At 44.0% G+C, this 25,654-nt stretch overlaps 3 protein-coding genes across 3 annotated transcripts in view; all 3 read right to left on the bottom strand.

The window, feature by feature from the left end:
* Window positions 1-4,969, bottom strand: part of f7i (coagulation factor VIIi) — an 11,697-nt gene extending 6,728 nt beyond the window's left edge. The window contains exons 1-8 of the mRNA XM_046051916.1: window positions 4,819-4,969; window positions 4,411-4,574; window positions 3,654-3,678; window positions 2,793-2,906; window positions 2,423-2,560; window positions 1,777-1,892; window positions 532-652; window positions 4-454 (exon numbers count right to left, since the gene is read on the bottom strand). Coding sequence (XP_045907872.1) covers window positions 4-454; window positions 532-652; window positions 1,777-1,892; window positions 2,423-2,560; window positions 2,793-2,906; window positions 3,654-3,678; window positions 4,411-4,574; window positions 4,819-4,879 — 1,190 coding nt within the window. The 5' untranslated portion in view covers window positions 4,880-4,969. The remainder of the gene's footprint in view (window positions 1-3; window positions 455-531; window positions 653-1,776; window positions 1,893-2,422; window positions 2,561-2,792; window positions 2,907-3,653; window positions 3,679-4,410; window positions 4,575-4,818) is intronic.
* A 698-nt stretch (window positions 4,970-5,667) lies between these two features.
* On the bottom strand, window positions 5,668-17,347 carry f7 (coagulation factor VII). Its single transcript, XM_046051904.1, has 8 exons — window positions 17,275-17,347; window positions 16,572-16,735; window positions 16,451-16,475; window positions 14,882-14,995; window positions 13,892-14,038; window positions 7,823-7,941; window positions 7,074-7,194; window positions 5,668-6,894 (listed from the first exon to the last, which is right to left on the bottom strand). Exons 1-8 carry the CDS (start codon window positions 17,345-17,347, stop codon window positions 6,302-6,304), a joined length of 1,356 nt encoding a protein of 451 aa, XP_045907860.1. The 3' UTR covers window positions 5,668-6,301.
* Window positions 17,348-18,609: 1,262 nt separating this feature from the next.
* Window positions 18,610-25,443, bottom strand: f7l (coagulation factor VII, like). Its single transcript, XM_046051046.1, has 8 exons — window positions 25,302-25,443; window positions 24,569-24,735; window positions 24,457-24,481; window positions 24,196-24,309; window positions 23,960-24,100; window positions 22,745-22,833; window positions 22,354-22,474; window positions 18,610-20,167 (listed from the first exon to the last, which is right to left on the bottom strand). The coding sequence occupies exons 1-8, from the start codon at window positions 25,387-25,389 to the stop codon at window positions 19,620-19,622; spliced, it is 1,293 nt and encodes a 430-aa protein (XP_045907002.1). The 5' UTR covers window positions 25,390-25,443; the 3' UTR covers window positions 18,610-19,619.
* Between the last annotated feature and the right edge of the window lie 211 nt (window positions 25,444-25,654).

Raw genomic sequence — 25,654 nt, 5'->3', positions numbered from 1 at the left:
GAGCCGTAAAGCGTGACCAGTGGGCTCCCGTCGTCCCCGCGGCAGCTCTCCCGCTGACCCTCCAGGTATCCGGCACACAGCATGTTGTCGGTGAAGTTGAACCGGGCTCTCTGGGAGCACTGGGAGTTCTGGATGATGGGGACGGGAAACTTGCGAATGACGGGGGAGACTGGGACAACGGGCGGGCCGCTGGGTTTCACAGCGTTGCCCCCGGCGGTCCTCTTGCCCCAGCCGGACACGGTGTGGTAGCGGACCGGCAGGAGCTCCCGCTCGGCAAAGTCTTTAATGGGCAGGCAGATGGGGATGGCGTGGCGATTCAAGGTGACGGGGCGACTCAGCTGCAGCAAGGCAACATCGCTGTCACCCGTCGCTGGGACATAGGCTTCATGGGCGACCGCCAGGGAAACGGGAATCCTCTGCTCCGTGCCCTCTTCAACGTCCAAGTGGTGTTCCCCTGGTGACGGAGGAAGAAACCGTTAAACGAGGCATTAGAAACGTGATTTTACTCGTTAGAAAGCACCGGCTGGTTACCTGCCACCACAGCGAGGTTCTGAGGGTTGATGCCATGGACACAGTGGGCAGCGGTGACGACCCAGTCCGCATTGATCAGAACACCTCCGCAGTGACTGCTTCCGTTTAACTGAACCAGAACCTGATCAACAGATAGATCAATAATTTTAAATGTGTTAAATATTTGGCATTAAGCTGTTTGAACACTGGGCGGCCTGTTGGGTCCAAACTTAAGAGCAAGAGGATGAAACTGGATGATTTATGTGACCCCTTGAGTTTTCTTTGAGCGACCAACCCTTTCTCACTCCCAAGTCGTCACATTGGGAAGCGTGATCGAGACCCGCCAGTTTGTAACGCTCTGGGAAGCCTTTTAGCGTAACTTATGTAGGTCAACTTAAAGGAAAAGCCTAAACAACACGTTCTCACAAATGGACGCTAGAAGCATCATATCAACTCAGTTCATTGCAATGGGAGCGCCAACATGGTAAAAACGGCAGCAGTATGACGAGGCGCTGAGCGTCTTTTCCACGCTGGACGCTGAGAGTTTTTTTCCAGTCGTCGGGAGTAAAATGTTCGTCTTTGGGGAAAACTGCGCTCGTGACTTTTTACCCAGCCGTCCAATCACAGAGCAGGAGGGGCGGGACAACACCGCACCGAGCCATCTCAGCTCTGGAACGAAACGATGTGCCTCCTCACAGAGTTATTTCCTCGCCCTCTCATGGACCCACGTACGGCGAGTCCAGAGCACGTAGGCCTGCGTACTTTGTGGTCACGTTTTTACATTCAGTAACAGTAGGTAGCCTCCACGGATATAATGTATCATAGCAACCACAGCGTCTTGAAAAAAACGCTGCACCTCCAAAGGTTGCATTACTAACGTTACTTATCTTACATAAGTTAACGTAACCCTCAGTCTTTTCCCAACCTAACTTGTGTGTATTTGTTGCGTACACTGTCTTATTTTGAAAGTCTAACTGGACGTTGCATATTTATCGTTGCTAACTTGATCGCCCAACACGTAGAAAAACGGGCTCCCCAGGGTGTTAAACAGCGACGCCGAGGGGTCTTGACCAAGCGTCCATATGTGACGAGTTAGTGGGAATGTTGTTGCACCAACAGGACAACATTTAACAAAATTTCGGATATATTTGCGTGAAATGTCTCGATCCCGTTGCTGCTCCCCAGAGGATGAAACCTTTAGATTTTGATGTCCCCATGATGGTTCCTGCACCCTCAGGACAAACTTGGAGGTACAGCGGTGTTTACCTGCCAGGGACACTCTCCTCTGGGACAGTGGTTAGCTCCCACCAGCCTGATCTGACCCACAGCGCTCTGGTTCATACCGGTTTCCCGTGGAGGCAGCTGACCACACGGATACTCCACTGTAACACAAACACCACTGTAAACAACTAGTGATGTACTCGCTTTTAGCGTTGCGAATGTGTAGAGACAAGTGGCTGCGATGTTAGCATCACTGTTCAGACATTTATCCACCGGGGGGGAATTCAGATTTTGGTTGGTTACTTAATCGCTAATGTTAAGATCACAGCTTTAATTGATAAGTAATTTCACAGTGAATGAATTGATCACAATGTTATAGTTTAAATGCCAAAACAAGATCACTACCTGGTTTTATTGGAACTATTATGATAATAAACTGGATATCTTTGGGTTTTTTGGACTGTTGGTTAAATAAAACAATCTGTAGACACTAACTTGGACTTTTATTAACAATAATCAGATTAATCTAACAAATATTTGTTAGTTTCAGGCCTATTTACAGAAAAAGCCTCCTGTTGATGAGAAGTGACTTGAATAGGCAGCGGTAATCACAGTACTCACAAATGTCTTATCTCAATAAATGCAAGTACATCAGTACTGTAAAGAAGTAGTATTCATGTCGTATTTGTACCTTGAGCGATACACTTTCGTCCGTCAACTCCCAGATTATATCCGTCAGCGCAGGAACATTTGAGACTCTCTCCCGAGCCGTCACAGAAATGCTCACATTGTCCGTTCTGGTAAAGACACTTCAGTAAGTCCTCCACCGCTGAGGAAAGTAAAGGTTACATTATTCAAATATAATGTACAATAAGTTATTAATTCATAAACATTCAGTGGAACAAGTCGTCAGGTCTTTTTTTTAAATAAAAATACCACAGTGTAAAAGTCTTTAAATCAAAACATCTTACTTAAGTTGCTCAATAGCTTTTGAAATCTCCGCAGGGATCAATAAAGTCTCTTAAATAATAATAATGCAACAATTATTTAATCTTATTTACCTGTCTGACAGTATTGTCCCCAAAACCCGTCAGGACAGAAACACTGGTAGGAAGTCTCTAAGTAAACACATGTGCCATTGTTCTGACATGGGTTGACCAGGCAGGGCTCACGACCTGATAAAAAATCAATCAAAACACTTTTTTAAAAGACAGAGAACCATTTTACTGATATTATCATATGTTTAATCATTTTGTGTATGTCATTATAAAAGTGCAGAAGATACAAAATGTTTAATGCTTAAGATGTAATACAATCAAGTTACACTGAAAAACCAGACAGAAGCTGAACGTTTTGATGTTTGTCGTACAGACAACAGAAGACAGAGGATCAATAAGACCTGATCACAGGGTTCAAACTGTTAAATGATGAATCAATATCTGAATTATCAAAACAAATCAATATAGTGATCACAGGTAAAATGCCGTAAGAAAAGACACACAAAGTTATTTTGCCTCTTGCGTCATCCGTGTTCTTTAAATTGAACATCAAATGTATTAAAACTGAACTTTAACCCATTTCATAAAGCGTGTGTTTATACCTGGACCACAACAAAGATGGCAGCTATCAATTCTGTTTCCTATTGTACAGTAGTTTTATTTAAATTTGAGAGAAATGGTGTCCTATTTCTGTGATTCCTCAGGGATCAGTGCAGAAATATAAGCGAAGTGCCAAATATGAAAATGTTCCTAAATAACTCCCAACAGTTTAGCAACGAGTAAATATTGGAAACGCTGCAGTGATTTAAACTAACGTTGAAGTTTTTACAATTAACAATATGGACAAACTACCAAATATCACTCAGAAGTTGTGAAAATAGTGACAAAAAAGTAATACTGGACAGAATTAAAGGCATCACTCACGATCATATGTCAGCCAGAACTGCCTCTGCAAAGGAGCAAACACATAAACATGAATAACTGTTTCATTCTACATTTCTGTCCCGTTTATTATTCACAATAATCAGGTCTCATTTAAAGGGAATCGTTTAACATTTTCATTTCTTTGTGTCCGTTTGTTATCCAAAAAGTCACCTAAATCACCTGTCAGACGGCATAAAGTTCTGTTGAGCGTGGATGCTAACGTGCTAACAACACACATGAACACATGAACACGTTAAGCAAGGTGTGAAGTGCATTACTGCACAGCCAGTCAGCCAGTGGTCCAAATTTAGACATCGATTATTGGTAGTTTGCTCTTTGGGCTTGAAATACAAACGTTGTGTTGTCTTCAAACTCACATTTCTACTCCAAACTGAGAAAGGGTATATGCAGTACTTTATTTTAACTTCTAAATATTTACTAATCCAAAATGGTTATTTGCTCTAAACTAAAACTAAAAACTCCTTTATGCTAGCACTAATGTTAATGGATTTGCAATTTATGCTATGCTAACAGAGAAACAGAGACGTTTTACTTTTAGTGATGCACTCCTGAACCTGAGATATCTGACAAAAATAAAGTCACTTTCAAGAACAAAAGATGCTTTTTAGCAGAACTCATGTTGTCTATAGTTTATCTATATATATAATCTACAGTTTAGAGACGTCAGCGATGGGAAAACACCCAAAAAATAGTTTTCCAGTGTTTAACAGTGGTTCAAATTCAAACTGTGGCTGACCGTCTTGCCGTCGTCTTCAAAAACTTCTCGAGCCTCCTCATAGTCGCACGTCTCCTCAATGCATTCCCTCTCCAGGTTTCCTTGTTGCATCTCCTCCAGGAAGCCGCTGTTCGCTCGCCGCCATCTCTGCAGCACTCTGTTGGCTTCATGCTTCTCTACAAACACTGAAACAATTGATAAAATACTGAGATCTGTTCCAGTTTGTCAGGTTTGTGCAATAATCCACACATGAGGGTGAAAAAACTTCAGATTAGAAACTTTAGATTCTACTTTGTCCTGGGAGAAGCTGCAGCACAAAGTCAGGATAAGCTTTTTAAATACTTATTTTGTTGGTTATTTCTTTATTTAACTGTGATGTTTGACAAGCTAACAAGCTAACATGAGTTATTTTTACCAAATTAAACAGACCTGCAGCAGCAGCGATGCCTGAAAGCAGAATCCAGACGGTGCAGCAGCTCCTCAGCAACATGATGTGATGAGGGTGTCAGAAAAACAACGACAAAGAAGGACTTTTAGGACAGGAGGGACATTTCTAGTCCACGCCCACCACGGCGTCCGACCCCCAGCACTGAAAAACACTCTTAATCAGGTCAGTAAACAAACCTGAAGAGGTCGACTGTTCTACTCATACTTTCTGTTTCCTTCACATCTCCACTCTAGTTTAACTACTTTATACACGGTCAGATAGTTTAGACCAGCGGTTCCCAACCCTGGGGTCGGCCCCTCCAAAGGGTCACCAGATAAGTCTGAGGGGTCGTGAGATGATTAGTTCTGATCATAATATCCCAAGTCAAAAGGGCTGGGAACCACTGGTTTAATCAAAGTGGTGGTTTTTATGTTGTACTCTTGGAAGTGTTAAGTTGCATAAAGTGGAAATACCTCAGTTGGACTTAAATCAAATACAGTCCTGGAGTAAATGTACTGTGAAACATTCCAGCGCTGAACAGTAGACGTTACTCTCTGTGGGCTGTTTGAAGATATTGTGTACATGAGTGATGAAATCATGCAACACACACACACACACACACACACACACACACCAGCATTTACGTAGTTGCAAAATGAGCAAATAGTCTTGAAACACACAGGGAGCCGTACCATTTCTATATTCACCAGTGAAATAAATGATCTTCACTGATTATGGACATAGAAATAAATCTGCTTTATTCCTGGTTTAGTTCTATGGTTCATGAAACGCTTAAATTATTAATTGATCATCAGAACAAAGTAATAAATAACTGGACCTGACAGACAGCATCAAGTTTCACCTGTTTTATTCATACAAAAATTTACAACGCACACATTAAGAACCAAAAACCAAATTACAGTTTTACTGACGTGCAGTTTAGATACTTTTCCATTTGAAGACACCTCAACGTGTCTCCAATATTTAAGCAGATGTTGACTATTACATTATGCCACATGCCATAAGACAATAACAGTAATCACTAGTTTTGAATCTCCAGGTTAGGAAACTAATTTATATATCCTACTAAGGACAATCATAGCCTCATGCCAAAGTCTCACTTTCATGGTAAGTAAATCTAAATTTTATGGTCAACGCAAAAGACTTATTAACCCTCACACAACAGACACTGGAAATCTTTCCCATCACCCATAATGCAACACTAACACAAGCTCCAAGCTCCAGGGTCTGTTTGACTAACTGTTCACAGTCTAATGTCCTTACTAGTGTGTTAAAGCAGTATATGTATACATCCCATAAATATATTTATGGTTGTGTCCAAATGTACTTTATCCTCTAATGGGCCTACATCAGTTAAATCGACAGTCTTCCTCTTCCATTGTGGCCGCTGTTTCACTACAGTAGATTAAAACATAAAAACCACAGCGCTGTGGATGTGTGCTGATATGCCCTGGGCGTGAACTCTCAGGTCGTCAGGTTGTGTAACGAAGACTGGGTGTTGTTCGTCAGCTGATTTGGCGTCGCTGTTCCGTTGTGGATCCACTCCAGGTAGTTGGACACTCGGGTGTAGATGCCGTAGTTGCCCGGTTGGGCGCAGCCCTTCCCCCAGCTGACGATCCCCAGCAGGAACGCCGTCTTCTTGTACTCTGTCACCAGGGGCCCGCCACTGTCGCCTTTACACGAGTCCTGCTGGCCCTCGATGTATCCGGCGCAGAACATGTTCTTAGTGAGCACCACGCCGCTCTCCTCCACACACTGCTGCGTCCGGATCCGTGGTACCTTCAACCGCCGCAGGAGCTGTGAGGTGGGTCCGTTCTCCCCCCGCCTCCCCCAGCCGCTCACCGTGTGCATGCTCACAGCCCAGAGCTCGCGCTCTGCCAGCGATCGCGTCGGCAGGCAGGCTGGGACGGCGTACGGCGTGTAGACGATGGGCGACGCCAGGCGCAGGAGGGCGATGTCGTTGTCGGCAGTACTTGTCACGTAGTTCTGGTGCATGATGATCTCAGAAACCTGGATGAGCTGCTCCGTGCCCTCGTTCAGCAGTGTGTTGTGCTCGCCTGACAGACAAAGAGCAGGGAGACAAGAGCTCTAAGGTACCGAGGTGAGGAAGGTCAACCCAAACAGACACTAATTATCACATCAGTGTAAACACGACTGTGCAACTTGAAAATGTTCCAGCGCAACAAAGTAAATTTCTCTTTATTTAAAAACTTCTTGCTTGCACAGGGATCCGTACCTGCGACCACCTTCAGGAACTGAGCCTCAGTTTTCTCCAGGCAGTGAGATGCTGTGAGGATCCATGTGGGCTTATAAATCACTCCTCCACAGAAACCTTTGCCTTTATACACCAGCAAAACCTTTAATGTAAAACAACAACATTTGTTTTTCACTTCTCCAGGAATCCATAAAATGGGCACATCAGAATCAGAATCAGCTTTATTGCCAGGTATGTGTGAACATACAAGGAATTCGTCTCTGGATTTATACTCACTCCAATAGAAATAGAATTTATCTCTATTGGAGCAAGCCTCCGGGCCGCAGCTATATTCAGCGCTGCCACTCGCTTTCCAAACAAGAATTAATGCAGACAGCAACATAGTATACATGACATAACAACATACAATACATAATAATACACAAGACAACACACAAGAGATAGGAAGATAGGAAGGCCAGCTGCAAGACCATTTCCCGCTTGGTTGGAGGAGGAGAGGGAGGGAGAAGGAGGGGGAGGGAGGGGGGGAGGGAGGGAGGGGGCACTAAGACAATAATTTTTTTATCCAATTTAAGTTGGATCTTCAAATACTTATGACTAAGAACAAACAACAACAAATTTGTTATCTTTGGGAACTTTGAGATTTCAATCAGAATCTGGTTTTGGCAAAATGTTAGAGGTCAGAGTCCAGTAAAATAATTTAAGGACTCTCTGATGTGTCCTGATAACCAAATCTCAAGGTGTGAACTGTCGCTTTAACTTTAGCATACCTGCCAGGGGCATTGACCTTTGGGGCACTCTGTTCCCCCAACAATTCGAGCTCGAGAGTCGAGCTGCTTGGCTTTGTTTTCTCCCTGCAGGATGGGGACCATACCGCATGCTATCGACTCTGAAACCACACAAAAAGAAGATTTCTTTAATGTTAATTTTCTAATAAACCAGCTCAGTATGAAGCAGATTGTTTACGTAACTTTGACAGAACATAAAGCGTTTGTTACGTCCTTGGCCAGGTCCCTGGTGTTATCCCTTCCCTGTCTGTCTCTGTGTGTGTGTGTTTCGTCATGACTACCTCCTCTGGCTCCGTGGGCTCACGCGCCTGTTGGCAATCAGCTCATCACTCCTCATCCGACCAGACACACCTGCCTTTCATCAGCTCACCTTCCTGCAGTATATCTTCTCCAGTTCTCCAGTCATTCGTCGCCAGATTGTTGTTCACCCATAGCGGTAGCTATACTCCGGCCCAAGACTAAGCTTATTCTAGTACCTCGTATTTCTGCCTCTCCGTGTCTTTGAAGCTAACTTGTTTTTCTTTGCTCCAGGATCTCATCGCCTCTCATCGCCTCTCCTGTTCGCCTCCCGGTCTCCACCTCGCCAACCCTCGGCATCCGCCGTTTTGCCTTGCCACCGCCACTTTCCCCAACTCTTGTGTGAAACTGACAATAAAGTCCACCTTGCCGGCAACACCTGTCCGTGTCCTGCGCTTTGTTCCCAGTCCCTGAGTTCCCGCAACAGAACAATCTGGCCAGCATGGACACAGCAGCCACGGACACCGTCGACGGGGATTTAGCGCCCGGGGCAGCAGCGGAATTGGGCGAGGCTCACCGATCCTCCGAGGAGCTGCAGTATGCCGTCGCTAGCCAAGGCGTACTCATGGGCCAGCACGACATGGTCCTCCAGGACGTAATGGAGGCCCTTAAACACCTGTCTGCCGACGTCCACCGGATAGGAGCTCAGGTCTGCCAACTCGCCTCTTCCCCGCCTGCAGCCCAGCCCACCGTCACCGCTTCGACAGCCCCTACCTCCCTTCCTCCAAGGGAGCCCCACATTCCTCCGCCTGAGCGTTATGAAGGTGACTTAGGTTCATGTAGGGGATTCCTTATGCAGTGTTCTCTAGTTTTCGAGCAGCAGCCTTATACATACAGCTCTGATACATCTAAGATAGCTTATGTCATGGGGTTACTTAAAGGGAAGGCGCTAGACTGGGCATCAGCAGTTAGGGAGAGCCAGTCTCATGCTACTGTAAGTTATGACTACTTTGTTTCCGAGATGAGAAAGGTTTTTGATCACCCCGTCCAGGAGAGGGACGCTGCTAAACGCCTCCTTTCTCTCCGGCAGAGGTCTCGTAGTGTAGCAGAATATTCTGTTGAGTTCAGGACTGTAGCTGCAGAGTCAGGCTGGAATCAGGAGGCATTACAGGGGGTATTTTTAGGTGGTCTTAGTGAAAGGATGATTAGCGGCCCGAGATGATCCTGCTAGTCTAGATGAACTAACCTCACTTGCCATTCGACTAGACAACCATCTGAGGGAGAGACAGAGGGAGAGAGCTAGTCGCCAGTCACCTGTGCCTGCACACTCCTCTCCCTGTTCACCTCCCCGAGGGTTCACTTCAGGCTCCCCGTCTGACACCCTTCTACTACCTCCGGGGTGCCGGGGTGGAGCCCATGCAGCTGGGCCGGGCCCACCTGTCTCCGGAGGAGCATCTCAGGAGGCTCCAAGCTGGAGAGTGTCTTTACTGCGGCCAACCCGGCCACTTTCGCGCAGCCTGTACTCGTCGGCCAAAAGAGCAGGCTCGCCAGTAGTAGTGGGGGTCCTGGTGAGCCGAGCACCATTTTTGAACCCCCAACCCCGTATGGAGCTAAGGGCCACGCTGTGCTGGGGTGAGCAGGCCCTGTCCCTAACTGCACTAGTCGACTCAGGGGCCGATGAGAACTTCCTGGATGCTAACCTGGCGGCTCAGGCCGGCGTTGCCTGTGAGCAGTTGGACACCCCTGTCAGAGCCAACGCCTTGGATGGGAAACTCTTTGCTCTGGTCACCCACCGCACCAAATCCCTGCATCTGATCCTCTCAGGTAATCATCGAGAGTACATCAAGTTCCACCTCATTTCTTCTCCTCATGCTCCCATAGTCTTAGGTCATCCATGGCTAAAGACCCACAATCCCCATTTTGACTGGTCAGATGGTAAAATCGTCAGTTGGAGCCCTTTTTGCTTAGCCACCTGTTTACGATCGGCCCTAGCTCCACTAGAAGCCACCTCTTCCCGGCATATTGGCACACCCCCTGACCTGTCAACTGGTCGACATGACCACCACAACCTTAGTGAAGTGTTCAGTAAACAGCATGCTCTCTCTCGCCCCCCACATCGGCCCTACGACTGTGCCATCAACCTCCTTCCCGGAGCCCCCCTACCGTCCAGCCGGTTGTTTAACCTGTCCCGTCCGGAGAGAGAGAGTCTATGGAGAAGTACATACACAATTCCCTAGGTTCAGGTATCATTAGGCCTTCTTCATCCCCAGTGGGAGCAGGGTTTTTCTTTGTCGCCAAGAAGGACCGCACTCTCCGCTCTTGTATTGATTACAGAGGCCTTAACGCCATTACTATCAAGAACAAGTACCCCCTACCCCTGATTGCCTCCGCCTTCGAACCGATCCAACAGGCCACCATCTTCTCCAAACTGGACCTGAGGAACGCGTATCATTTAGTCAGGATTCGGGAAGGGGACGAATGGAAGACTTCATTTAACACACCCCTAGGTCACTTCGAGTATTTGGTCATGCCCTTTGGATTGACTAATGCCCCTGCAGTCTTCCAAGCCCTAGTGAATGATGTTCTGCGTGACCTCCTTAATCGTTCAGTGTTTGTGTATCTCGACGACATCCTGGTATTCTCCCACAGTCCCGAGGAGCACGTCAGTCATGTGAAGCAGGTGCTACAGAGGCTCTTGGAGAACAAGCTCTTCGTCAAGGCTGAGAAGTGCGAGTTCCACGTCACCTCGGTCCCATTCCTTGGCTACATCATTGAGAAAGGACAGGTTAGGCCGGATCCAGAGAAGGTCCAGGCAGTGGCAAAGTGGGCTAGGCCCACCTCGCTCAAGCAGCTGCAGCAGTTTCTCGGCTTTGCCAGTTTCTACCGGCGGTTCATCCGAGACTACAGCCGGGTTGCTGCCCCCCTAACTCGCCTCACCTCCACCAAGACCTCTTTTGCCTGGACCCCTGAGGCAGACCAAGCCTTCTCGGAGCTGAAGGGACGTTTCACTTCAGCCCCTGTGCTTGTCCATCCTGACCCCTCACGCCAATTTATCATTGAGGTAGACGCCTCGGACACGGGAGTGGGGGCCGTGCTCTCACAGCGCTCGGTCTCGGACCAGAAACTCCACCCCTGTGCCTTCTTCTCCCGCCGGCTGACCCCAGCTGAGCGAAACTACGATGTTGGGAATCGAGAACTGTTGGCTGTTAAGCTCTCCAGTCATTCGTCACCAGATTGTTGTTCACCCATAGCGGTAGCTATACTCCGGCCCAAGACTAAGCTTATTCTAGTACCTCGTATTTCTGCCTCTCCGTGTCTTTGAAGCTAACTTGTTTTTCTTTGCTCCAGGATCTCATCGCCAGCCACGCAACCGCCTCTCCTGTTCTCCTCCCGATCTCCGACTCTCCAACCCTCGGCATCCGCCGTTTTGCCTTGCCACCGCCACTTTCCCCAACTCTTGTGTGAAACTGACAATAAAGTCCACCTTGCCCGCAACACCTGTCCGTGTCCTGCGCTTGTGTTCCCAGTCCCTAAGTTCCCGCAACAGCGTTGTGTATGTGGTGAACATCCCTGTCTACAGTCAAATGTGGTGTCCCACAGGGATCAATACTCGGACCACTTATGTTCTCATTCATGTGCTGCCACTTGGTCACAGCCTCAAAAATATATATTAGAATATAACATACCAACAAAAAATACATTTCTATGCAAATCATAAACGTTTTACTGTAACAAGCAATGAGTCACCCCAAATTTTTAAACCAGAGAAATCCTCCATTTAAATGTAAAGAACACTTATATCTTCCCTGTTGGACCTGACAGGTGCTTTTAAACAGTGTATTGGGGTTAATTCACTAAAAATAAGGTTTAACAGAAGTTTGAAAAAAGTAAATTTAGGACTACTTTAGACTTTTTTTGGAGAAACTACATAGTTCATTAGTGAGGTAAGTCTGAGGGGAGTTTAAAATAGGCCTGGTCCCAACAGCTCAGTGTAGCAGTGAGTCTAAAGGTTAGCTTTAGGGGGGCCTGTAGAGGGGGGATGGAGGTTTCCTGCAAAGGCATCAGCTAATTCTGAGAACAGAGACATTAAACCATATTTCTGATCAAAACAAAAGGACAAATGGTGTCAAAAAAAGTCTACAAGTGCATGATCAAAAAACAAACTGAAGGCAAGAATCAGATCTGCACATTGAGAGCCTTTATATGTTCAAATTCAAGACATTTATAATTTTTAGAGATGTTTAGGGACTATCACACTCCTGTCGGATTGGCTGCTTCAAAAATATAATTATTTTTTAATGTCTGAACTGACCTGTATTTCCTGTAGCATTTAACATCTGAAAACTAGACCATTTCCGCCAGGTAAAAAAAAATAGATGGAAAGCTAAAACTAAAACATTACTAAAATTATGAAATGAGAGAAAATGTACAAAATATTAAGTCAAAATTATAAGTAACTAAATAAAAATGTTGCCTGTTTAAATAAAAATAACTATAGAAATTTAAAAAGTAGTAAAATACAGATACCAGGTCACAAACCTGAGATGTAATGATATAATCCTGACTTCATGAGTAAATTATGAGATTTATCATGAAAAAATCAAGTCAGAATATAGACTTACAAAGTCAATGATATAGTTAGTTACATAAAAGTTTGACTTATTATTTAATTGTAGCTCATAATTTGTGTATTTTGTAATTTTTTTATTTTCGTGGCAGAAACGAGTCTGAGAATATTACATTTACATTTGGCAGACGCTTTTATCCAAAGCGACTTACATTTGAGGAACAACATACAAGCATCAACAGAGCATCAAATACAGCATGAGAACTACAACTGACAATGCATACTACTAAAAACAGCAATAAATACTAGTAAGAGCTAATAGCACATATCGCATCAATGGGGTAAATACCGAGGGAAGGAAGTAAGAGTTAACAAAAAGTGCAATCAATACAAGATCATTTTAGGGGATAGAAGAAGAAGAGCACAGGAAGTGCATGTTAGAGGTTAGGAGTTAGAGGTGTTATAAGAGGAAGTGTTCTCGGAAGAGATGAGTTTTCAAGAGGTTCTTGAAGTTAGAGAGGGACGCCCTTGTTCTGATGGCGAGTGGTAGCTCGTTCCACCATCGTGGTGTCACAGATGAGAATAGCCGGGACTGGGATTGCTTTGTGTGAAGGGATGGCAGAGCCAGGACGGCGTTCGTTGGAGGAGCGTAGCGGCCGAGAAGGACCATAAATCTGTATTATGGAGTTTAGGTAGATGGGTGCAGACCCAGTAGATGTATGCTGTATGCTGTATGCAGCATTAGTGACTTGAATCTGATTCTGGAGGCCCCGGGGAGCCAGTGGAGGTCACACAGTACTGGAGTGACATGAGTCCTTTTGGGCTGATCAAAAACCAGATGTGCTGCTGCATTGTGAACCATTTACAGGGGTTTCACCGCACAAGCTGGAAGACCTGCTAGGAGGGCATTGCAATAGTTGAGGCGAGAGATAACCATGGCCTGTACCAGAAGCTGGGTGGTGTACTGAGTGAGGTATGGCCTGATTTTTCTGATGTCTGTGATCCGCGCTGAGATGGGGGTTGTCTGGCGGGAAAGCTAGGTAGAGTTGCGTATCGTCTGCATAACAGTGGTAAGAGAAGCCGAGCGAATGATCGTCCCCAATGAGGAGAATCTAATATGAAAGACGATAAAATTCACAACAGTGCAATTATGTATACCCAGGATATATAGATGTGTGTGTGCCTCCTGAAACTCGTATTTACCATATTTCCATCTGTCAAGTGAATGCATCAAATTGTCTTCACACCTTTTGCTACGCAGCTCCGCCCATCAACGTCCAGGGAGTAGCCTTCTGCACACGAGCAGCTTAGCCTTCCTCCTCCCTCGTCTTCATCGCAGTAATGGTCACAGCCTCCATTCTCCAGCAGGCAGGTGTTGGGGACGGCCATGTACTCTGAAAAGAATAATTTATATCATGTTTAAAATATAGTTGAATAGTTCACCGCAAAACAAATACAAAAGTTAAATATGTGGTTGGTCGCTTTTTGTTCACTTGTTAATATTCTATATGAGTGCCAATACAATAACTTTATATTAAGAATATAAACCTATCATATCCCTATACTAAAATGTAAATATGCTAAGCTGCTCAATGTATTATTATTGCATAGGGAGCTGTGCCTGAATAAAATATAGTTTCCTAATTTAGATTGCAAAACACTGTAGTTGCACTTTTGATATTTTAAATAACAGATTAAGTAATGTTTAATTTCAACACCTGGCAGGGTTTTAAGAACTCTCGTGGCTGATAATAAGGACCTGTTTTAGCGTTAACTAAGAAGGGTTTAGGATATCCAGCTTATCATAGAGTCAGACAGTCCTGTAGAACAGTTAATTTGCTTCAATATATGTGACGAAGTACAGCTGTGTGTCGTCCGCATCAAAGTTAAAACATATATTTAAATGGTTAAATAAAAGGGCCCAACAGTAGCGTTGAAAAATAGAAAATAAAATAGGAACCAAGAACAGAGCCTTGGGGCACTCATTCAAAACAGCAGCATCAGACATGTAATCACAGAAATCAGTTCTCAAAGCAGGACTTTTTCTTGTATTTATAGTGTTTACAGACTTTTTCTTGTATTTATAGTGTTTACTTTTACTTGAGTACTTTTCCCATCACTGTTTCAGACCCATCAGCTGGAAACAGGAGAAACCTGCTAGCCCAGCTCCATTAAAAGTGAGAAAAGACATATACAAACATATGATGTTATTAGGAAGGCTTGTGTATTTTGCTCACCAAGCTCGCAGTTGAGGCCGCTGAACTGTGGCAGGCAGTAGCAGGTGTAGGACGATTCCTTGTTGGAGCAGCAGCCGCCGTTCAGACAGGGATTCGACAAACAGCTGTCTGGGACTATAGGACGAGAACACAGTCCTTATTTCATGTTTCAGTGTAATGGACCACTGATTGGTTCCTTCTGTCAGCAGTTTGAAATAGTGACTTGATGGAGACTCATGCAACAGTTTGGGAACTACAAACTATGAATCATGGTCTCCATAAAATGTGTTATAAGACGATTGCTGAAACTCACAGGGTGGTAGGCAATGTTTTTAAGGGACTTTTAGGGTGAAAAGAAATTACATCAACAACACTGACCTTATTAAAACGCTCTTACTAGTACCGTGAGCTCAAGATCTTGTTATCCAGATCATAGATTGTATTGACTTTATTCTGTTTATTCAATATTTATTTCTATGCCGTGGTCTGATGACTGCAGTTCACTTTTTTTGCACACTTTTACAATAAAAGTAAAAGCAAAAATTAAACTTTTAGACAGACATTAGAACTGACAAAACTAAACGTAAACTTGAAAGATTAATTGTAAATATAAATATGCATCTTCTTGTTAGACTTTCATAATAAAACTAATGATTAACGATGTAAAACGTAATTTGGTGAGGGTTAGGCATCAACAGCACTGCGTTTTGGTTTTAAAACCGAGACCTTTCGCTATGTTTGCGACTCCCGTCCAGACTAGAACGGCAAGAATGAAAACCTAAAACAGAGAAGCTTGAAAATGCTGCCGACCCCATTGTTCGTTTTAAAACTCTGGAGAACGTTTTATCGCAGACGGGCAAAAACAGAGGACTATTGAAAGGAACAAAATATTTTGTACCGTGAAAATAACACTTACAGTCTACACTTGCACTGTGCATGTGGCCGTATTTACTTTGTGGCGTCAGTTTCCCGCCGCCACAGCCGCTTCTAACTCTCGTGTTCCATTCAGTAACAGTCCCAGCTCGTTATTGGTCCATGCAAAATAAAATCTGGTGCGGTTCTTCGTCTGTAGTACTTTATTCTTTTGCCAAAGCTTCTGTAACTGCGGAATAAACCATCTGTTTCATGCCCAGTGTACGTGAACGGCCAGTACAGACGGAGATCAACTCTGATACACAGCTAAAACGCTGCTGTGGACGGAGATCGTAGTCGTTTTAAAACTCTGTTTAAAACAAAAACAGGGTAGTGACGACGGTTATGGAGTAAAAAAGCGCTATTTGGGTGACTTTAGTTACGTAAGTTAAGTCACATTACTTGTATAACTACACACGTGCAACAAAAACATTCATTCTGTTAAATATCCTACACCTACCTTTACTGTTCATAAATTACACTACAGGGCTTGCCTTGGTGAGTTTAAATATGATGGGGCTTCCCAATCGATTTGTGACGACTTGAGAGTGAGAACTTGTTGGATCCTGGACCAGAGCTGGAACTATCAGTAGCCTTTGTTAGGAGCTAGCATGGCCCTCCGTCAGATCATGAGATTTTATACTGGAATGAGATGTATGAGACTGTGTGGATGCTTACGGTTGTATGTCTTCCAGAATTCGTCCTGAGGAAACAGAAATGTCACACGCTGACATCATTATTCATTCCCAAAATGAAAGCAACCTTGTTTGCTGTGCGGTAAAAAGAAATCAATCCTGACCGTGGTCTCGGTGTGTTCGAACACCTCCCGGGCCTCCTCATAGGAGCATTTCTCCTCCAGACACTCCCTCTTCAGATCTCCCATCTGTAGCTCCTCAAACCAGCCCGTGTTATACCTCCGAGTTCGGACCAGGACGCCATGGGCTCGATCTGGATCCAGAAAGACTACCAAACAGGGAAGGAGGGAAGAGTTTGATCCAGACTGAAATACCTCAACAAATACTGGATGGATTACCAAGAAATTTGGACCTAAATGAATCCTCAGGACTTTGGTGATCCCCTCACTTTTCCTCTAGAATGACCATGAGTATAATATTTTTAGCTTTGTGTGAAATGTCTCGCCAACTATCTGATGAACTAGCACAAAAATTTTGTACAGAGAGAAACGTTTCCACGTGAATGTACGCAGATTGTAAATTAATTTCCAGATCATCAAGTCAAATTTTATTTATCCAATACTTTGGTTTATGACCAAATACCTGCAGAACTAATGACATTAGCCTCAGCTGTACCCTATAATTATTGCTTATTTCCTAATGTTAGCGTGCTAACACGCTAAACTAAGACGGCAAACATGGTAAACATCTGCTGAACATCAACATGTTTGCATTCTGACAGTTTACTCTTTAAAGCAAATTGAATATATAATTTTATTTGGACTTCACTTCTACTGCAGTTGGACAATTTGACTTTGGTTTCCTCACCTGACGCCGCCTGGCAGCTTGAGAAGCTGAAGACAAAGGTGAAGAAGACTCGCCGCCACATAGTTGATTTCATCAGAACGTTTGGTGCTGTGCTGCTTCTCTGCGGACCCAAAGGTGCAAAGTCTGTTCCACCCTCCACCATTGGTCACATGTTCCCAATGGCAGTGCCCTGTCTGACAAAATGTGACCTGTACAAACTGATCGCTACCGTCAATATGTGACGAGAAATCCCTGCTTTTTGAACACTTAACCTGGAGGAACGCTCCTTTGCTTGTTTAGCCAGATTAGAAAATGGAGTTTCCTATTAGTGAGTCCAGTACAGATAAAGGTATTTTTAGTAAAGTAATAGTAAAGTAAAGTAATACAGAAATCAGGCCATTTAACATCACTTATTGCAGTTTTTAATGTACAAAAAACTCTTCTGTCTCACTGAATGAAGAAAATATTGTCTGCTGCATGTTACAGATGTTATTAAGCTGTTTTCAAACAACCCAACCGTCTGGGTTGGTTGAAATACTTCGCTCCCCAACACGAATGTAATGAGGAGCAAAAACTGGTGCTATGTTTAGCCTAGCTTAGCACAAAGGCTGGAAGCAGAGGGGAACTGTTAGCCTAGCAGCATCAAAAGTTAAAAACTACACTGCATCTCAAATAGGTGAGGTGCTAATGCTGCATTGACCTTGAAACCGTGCATGAAAACATGGACAACTCGTGTCAATCAGAGTCCGTCTTTTGAGGTACATACAAAGATTAATGGTTTATATTAGGGGTTCTAAACCTTTCTGGCAGCCCGACCCCCTTTTTGAGGTTGAAAATATTTCCCGACGCGTGCCCCTCCCTCCCAACACCACACACACACACACACACACACACACCCATCCTACTCACTTAATGGGGTCAACATTAGCCAGCTAGCTTAACATTGCCTTTTTCAAAATTCTTATTCTTCTTTGGCGTTTTATAGCGGTTGGAATTACCAACAGCAAAAGTGATTCCCTTCACCACCATAGTCCATCTAGTTATTTTTAAAAATATTTTTGTGTCTACAGTAGCATTCTCGCGGCCCCCATGGGACCAGGTTGCGACCCCCAGGGGGGTCCCGACCCCCAGGTTAAGAACCACTGTTTTATAGTACCATATCGACAAGACACAGTGTTTACAAACCTCACACGATGAACTGTAGAGCAACAACATCTGTTTATTCAACATATTTCTAACTTAATCAACATCTGTGTGGAATTAAAATGATGGTCAGGTTAAAATAAAACAAAAAAGAAACCAACTAACATGAACACAGTATCAGACGTCACTTTGACTTAATTTCTCTTTATTTTTTTTATGTTTTACAAGAATAATTAGGGTAAAAAAAAAGGACAATTTTAACTTGAATATGAGTCTGGCGACAAACAAAATCACCAACATTTGTGTAATTTGTGATCATGAACAGGTTTAGAAATATTGCCAAACAGTGATAGTGTTTCATAGTGTTTCATAGTGGCATTGTGGCGTTAGCTCCACCGTCTCGTCGAAATATGGTCGCGTCTGGTGCTGCTTAGTTAGTTACAAAAACTCAACATGGTGGCGCCCTATCGGCCAAACTCGAGTCAGTCCACAAACCAATGGATGACGTCACTGTAACTACGTCCATTTCTTTTATACAGTCTATGGTCGAGAACCATCGGTGTCAGTTTCTAACGCAGTGGGGGAAGCCCTGTAGCGTCAGTTTCTGACGGTAAAGGCAGGTATATGATATTTAACAAAACAGACTGAGATAGTAGGTGGTTGGGGTGGATGGAGGGCCAGAACCCCGACTTTGAACCAGGAGTCTGCATATTTGTTGTTGCTAATTGTTGCCAACTTTATCACGGAGCCTTAAACATATAAAAATGGCGCTAAAAGGCTGCCCAGGGCGTTAAAAAGCGTCAAAGGGCCTTGACCAAGCGTCAATATGTGCCGAGTCAGGAGTGAGAACGTGTTGCTTTATTTATGGATTGTTTGATGATGAATTCAAAACTCTTCAAAATTGGCAAATTGCTAAACATCGACTATAGAGCAGCAAAGTGGGAGGAGCTGCTGGATCAGGAAGCGTTCTCCGTTCTGTACTCTCAGATGTTACTTTAAATGTTATGCTCACTGTTACTCAACAGGAGTCTCCTGGATACGGTGAACTTCACACGGGTTTCACAGTAGCTACTCCCACTTCACAACTCTATAAAGACGACACCGTAATGTTTCTAACACTGCGTTGTGCTCTACAATATACTTATATATAACTTTATCACATTATCTAGTTCAGACCGTTTTGGTGTAGAACCATCATATCCCAGTGCTGACCTGAACCTGTTTCAGACAGTGGACATGTTATCCCTGATCCAGCCCAGATAGTTGCTGACTTTGGTGTACACGCCGTACAGGTTTTTATTGGCGCAGCCCTTTCCCCAGCTCACCACGCCCGTCAGGAACCAGGTTTTCTTGTAGCGGGTTACCAGAGGGCCGCCGCTGTCGCCTTCGCAGGCGTCCCGGCCGCCGGTCTTCAGCCCGGCGCAGATCATGTTCCTGGTGATGTTGAGCTGGGTGTGGAGGCGGCACTCCTGCAGAGGGACCCTCGGCAGCATCAACTTCTGGAGGAATTGAGAGGGGGGACCGAACTGCGACAGGCGGCCCCAACCGGACACGGTGGAGTAACGGATGTTCGACAGTGTTCGGATGAAGGAGCTATTCATGGCGGGAAGGCAAATGGGAACCACGTACTGTCCCAGTTTCACTGGGCGGCCAAGCTTGAGCATGGCCAGGTCGCTGTCGGAGCTGGACTTGTTGTAGCCCGTGTGGATAATCACTTTGACCACCTGCCGCTCCTGCTCGGTCTTCTCATCGTTGTTTCGGTCATGTTCTCCTTAACAGGGACAGCAGGTTTATATTTTATTTCAAATCAATAACAGAATAAAAAATAATAACATTTAATTTCAACTCAGACAAATGTTGTTCCTTCTAATTAGTTTTTATTGCCTTTAAATGAAATTCAAATGAATGACAATCTGTATCTTGTCATCATCTTCAGCGGCAAAGCAAATGGACAAAAAAGATAATACGTCTAACTCTCCAACACCACATTAAAAACATTTATTACTCGAAAACTGAGGAACGCATTCACCAATTTCACACACAGATTTAGTGAAGTTGACCGCAATTAGCTAACAATGTAGAGTTAGCATTGTGATTCATATTAATGGCTATACGCCTAGCTTTAGACTTTTTCTAACTACTCACTACTTTCCTGCCATGTTCAATGTTTAGTATCCCTCTGAAACGCATTTCTTCCACATTTGTAGTTTATGAGAGGATGAAGAAGTCGTGCTGCCCCGAGCTCTGATGCCGCTGCACTACGTTATTTGGCTGCTCTGCTTCGCGCTAATCGACCTCTCGATCCTCCGCTGCCTCTATTTGTCTCTTGCAAACCACTTGATCTAAATTATTACAGTAGCATCGATAAGCTCCAACATTACTGGTTCTTTTGTACTTTTTAAACATTTTGGTGTAATTTATATTCTCACTGCAGCCTCCCATATTCAACAAGCATAAACATGTAGCAAGTGATATTTTAATCTGCTTTAACCTCCTGTTTAAGCGTTAAGTTGTGGTGCGTTCTGTAAAAACAGATAGAAGTGGAACGTTTGGAACCCACAATAGAAATACAGTAAATAATCTTAAATGTCCAGTGTGTAATATTTCTGAGGATCTGTCGACAGAACTGCAATATAAGATCCAAAACTATGTTTTCAGTGGTGTGTGAAAACCTTACATAATAAACCATTATGTTTTTATTACCTTAGAATGAGACATTTATATCTCCATAACGCGGGCACTCCCTTCCAAGGACATCGCCACATTGCATCGTCATGTTTCTACAGTAGCTGAAAATGGACAAACAACGCTACAGGGCGCGTTTCGTCACGAAGTTCTTCTTAGAATTCAGGCAGTGCGGACACTCATCACTATGTTGAATACGTACGTTAGAGGAAGAAGAAGTAATAATATACTGCAGGGGTCTGCAAATATATTTTCAACCATTAGATGGTGGATGAGAACATTAGCCGTAATATTTGAGGTCTTTATTATGGTGTTCGGTTAGCTCAGTCTGTGGGTTTGAACGAACCACGGGACTTTTTTGTTTTCCCTCTGCAACAAATGAATTCTGCAGCGAGTGTTTCTGAGATCACGGCATGTGGTGCACTGTTTTTGTTTCGGTGTTTGATCCTCATCCATCAACCCACTGACGCTTTTTCATTTCCCCAGTGTTTCCAGGCAGAGGACATTCAGGGGAATCATGTTCTTTGACGGCTCTTTCAGAAGTGTGTCAAGCAGCTATAGACTCTTTTAATATCGTTCAGAATTTTTCAAAGTAAAAGCTCAGTTCAACTCCAGTTGAAGCATTACAGTAAACAAGCTTCTCGCACTTTTATTTTGTAGTCAAAACCACTAAAGAGGAACTGTTGCTGTCGTGACTGAGATCTATTTCAGCACTGCTATCAAAGCATTTATTTATTTATATTTTTTGCTGCTATCAAAGCACCATAATCTGGCAGCGGGCAAGATGTTATTGCTGGCGGGCAGTTTTGGCGAGGGTCCATAATCACAGAGAGAACGAACGTGTTTCCCTTGTCAATGTTTGTATAAACTTTATTTAATGTGTGGTTTATAAAGGACTGTGGTGAAGAAACAGTGACAGTGTTTCACACTCTTGTCTTACATTTTTCATGTTGTCTGTCACAATCACACATGGTTTTACTGAATAATTAAGTAAATATAATTTCTTAATAAATATACCTAAAGGAACCTCATTTCCTGACTGGCCACTCTCTGCTGTCTCAGAAGAGACACCTTTTGTGCTGTGTCAGCCACCGTAGCTGTCCTGCGCTCTCTGAAAGCGTAGGGGGCAGTGGGAGACTGGACAGATGGTTGCAATTCACAACCCTCGCCACTAGATGCCACTAAATCTCACACACTGAACCTTTAAATGCAGAAATACACAGTATGTGAAGTGTATATAAAAGGATTAGAGGGGTTAGGAGGAAAACTTACCCACAGTGACTTTAAAGCTTGCAGCAGTTTTTCTATAAACGCAGTGAGCTGCAGTTAAAATCCACCGATCTGACAGGACGATCGCTCCGCAGGTGTAATCTCCGTTCTCAGTCAGCAGAGCCTGAGCAGAGAGGCAGTGTGACCGTCATCAAATCATTCTCAGTTACAAGCGTCAATAATCTGCACAGGAGTGTCGTATTTAGAGGATGCTGATGATTAGAGAGAATGGACATCACGAAGGAGTGAGGACACGTTGATTATTTTATCATTTAGGAGAACTGACCTGATATTAGTGTGTCGGAAATCAGGTGTAATATTTAATACTTTATTCTATGTATATATTAACTTTATAGGAAACGACTGCTCTCCTTAAATTTGTCCAAAAACTCGCCTGCCATGGACAGTGTCCTTTAGGGCAGATCTGCCCGTTAATAACCCTCGGGGCAAAGTGGATCAGAGGTCTTCCACAGGCCACACGATCTGGACCAGAGAGACAAGAAAACAAGTTTGGGATGAGCAGATACACTGAAATGCACACAAAAGCCCAAATGTACCAGAACGTTTCTGAACACATTTGAAGTTGGCTTGCTGCCACTTTACATTCAGAGGGGTAGCTAACGCGTACCTACGTAGATACTGACATGTTCCCAGCTGGTTTCTAAGCTGGTTTCTCAGTCTTCAGTGCCTGCTGGAGTTTTTAAAGTGGTAGCTAGGTGGTTTCTAAGGTTGTTGGCGGAGAAAATTATGTTTTGTTTTTGGATCAGAAGGTTGTTAAAAAGTGGTAGTCATTGTAGTTGATGGTGTATTTATGGGCAGTGTTGGACAAGTTACTCAGGAATTGTAATAAGTTACTTTTTACTTATGACTCCATTATAAATTAATATTACTTTAGTTATTACTGGTTATTCAAAGTAACTAGTTACGTTAATCGTTACGTGCAGCCACTCAAACCAGATCACGCTGTAAAGGCTATTTAACAAGAAAAAAAAACAGTACCTCCCAACTTTTAACTAATGTTTCCTGCACATTTATCAGAGCAGTATTCAAAGTTACATCAAACGTTTTTTTTAACGCTACTCTCTCCAGATGTCACGTTGCTGAGCTGCTTCAGCAGATGCTTCAGTACTTTAGATGCTGTTCGCTGGTCGCACAAAGTTTACAGCAGACGACATCTTAGACTGTGACACAATAATGGTGACAGCTGTGGAAAGAACGCCCGTCTCCTTTGTTCTCCATTCTTCCTGTAGCTTTTTGGCTAACAGCTGACTTGAACTGTCGGATGGTGCCTTCTAGTAACGCAGAGCTACTTTGATTAGTAACTGTAATATTATAATAGTTTTAGAAATAGTAATCCCTTACACTACTAGCTACTAATATTTACTGTAGTTCCTGAGTGAGGCGTTACTGCCCAACACTGATTACGGGTAGGAGCTGGGACTGTAATTGGTGGTTGCGAGGGGTTGGTTGGTTTGTATATTCTAGGGTTTGCTAACACCCTGAAAACTTCTTCCTGTTAAAAGATCTAAACAGTAAAAATGGAGAGACACTCTCAGATGCCCTTTGTGTTTATTCTGTGCAACTCGTCGTCCTGTAAAGGAGCTCTGACCTTGGGGCTGGCAGGTGATGTTGTCCCGGTCCAGACTGTAGCCCGGAGCGCAGAAACAGATGTGAGATCGATCTGGAACCTCTCTGCAGAAATGTTCGCATCCTCCGTTTCTGTAGCGACAGCCGCCGGAGGTGGAACGTGCTGCGTGGAGTCGGGAGACGAAAACCACAACTTTGTTCGTCACGACAGAAACTTCTGCAACAGCAACGATCACCAACGCTCGCAGAAATGTTTACCTTTGTCACAGTTGTGTCCGTGGAAACCAGGAGGACATTTGCAGGTGTAGGTGTCGATCCGGCGAGTACAGGTCGCTCCGTTCTTACAGGGAAACGACAGGCAGTGATTCGGCGCTGCGCACAGGATGCAGATAGAGTATTACAGTATTTTAACAGAGACTGGAGTACAGCAGAATCTGTCTCGGTCTTTAAGGAGATTCTTTTATTTCCAAATTCAGATGAATATTAGAAACCCTAAAGGGCAGCTTGACTCTGAAGTACCTGTGTACAGCCGCCAGAAGACTTCCTGAAGACAGAGAGAGAGTGACAAGACACGTTAATGACGAAGACACTGACGACCACGTGAGGATGGACGGGGGGAGTCTGGACTGACCAGCTGCTGTGGCAGGGTGAAGATCTCCTTCGCCTCCTCGTAGGAGCATTTCTCCTCCACACACTCGCGCTCCACATCGCCTCTCTTCAGCTCCTCGAACAGGAAGTTTGCGCGACGACTGCGGCGGAGGAAGACGCTGGCCTCAGGTCTGCCCAGGAACACTTCTCCTTCACACGAAAATACAGAACAAGAACAAACATGAGCTCGATGAAGACATTACAACTGAGAAAAAGAAATGTTATCAGCACTTACTTTGATAGTTGATAAATGTTTAAGTTATTCTCAAGCAGAAAGGTGAAATATTTGATCGTTCCAGGTTCTCAAAGGTGAGAATTTGTTGCTTTTCTTGGTCTCACATTGCAGTAAATGTAATATTTTGGGGCTTTTGACTGTCGGTCGGGCAAAACAAGACATTTAATGATGTCACTTTGCGCTATAAGATATATATATAAGATATATATTATGATGCATATTTTAAACTGTTTTTCTGAACTTTTATAGACAAAATGATTAATCGAAAAGATTAATCCATAATGAAAATAGTTTTTTTGTCCTTTCTTTTGTAAAAGAAACACAAACACGCTAACGTTAGCATCAGCGTCATCGGGTTAGAAGCGGATCGCAGAGCTGCTCACTGAACTTCACAGTGGACACAAACGAACACGTGTCCTTTTCAAAGATGGAAGCAGAAGAAGAAGAAGAGCTTACGTAGGAGAAGAAACCGAGGACTGACCTCCAGGAAGCCCAGTGCATGCTGGGATGGAAGCGATGAGGAGTCGTAGGAAGAAGAGCAGCTTCTTTTCTCTGCTGACGGACGCCATGTTTGTTCTGATCAAAGGTCAGAAACACTGAAAACACAGAAACCCCTCTCTCTCTCTCTCTCACACGTGGTACAAATACTGCGCAGGCTGACTCCAGTCCTTAAAGACCTGGATCAGGTTCTTCTTCTGCTTTTAAACACTCAGCAGCTTTGGTTATTTCAGCTGAGAGATTTCTGGATTTCAGTTTTTTCTCTGAGCTCAGGGTTTGAAGTGGGCGGACTACCTCCATGCACCAATCAGGATTGAGCAACACAACTGTTTCTCC

Source organism: Micropterus dolomieu, linkage group LG01 (genome assembly GCF_021292245.1).
Source record: "Micropterus dolomieu isolate WLL.071019.BEF.003 ecotype Adirondacks linkage group LG01, ASM2129224v1, whole genome shotgun sequence".
Lineage (NCBI taxonomy): Eukaryota > Metazoa > Chordata > Actinopteri > Centrarchiformes > Centrarchidae > Micropterus > Micropterus dolomieu.
The sequence above is the reverse complement of the archived record's forward strand: the minus strand, read 5'-3'. Positions and strand labels throughout refer to the sequence as shown.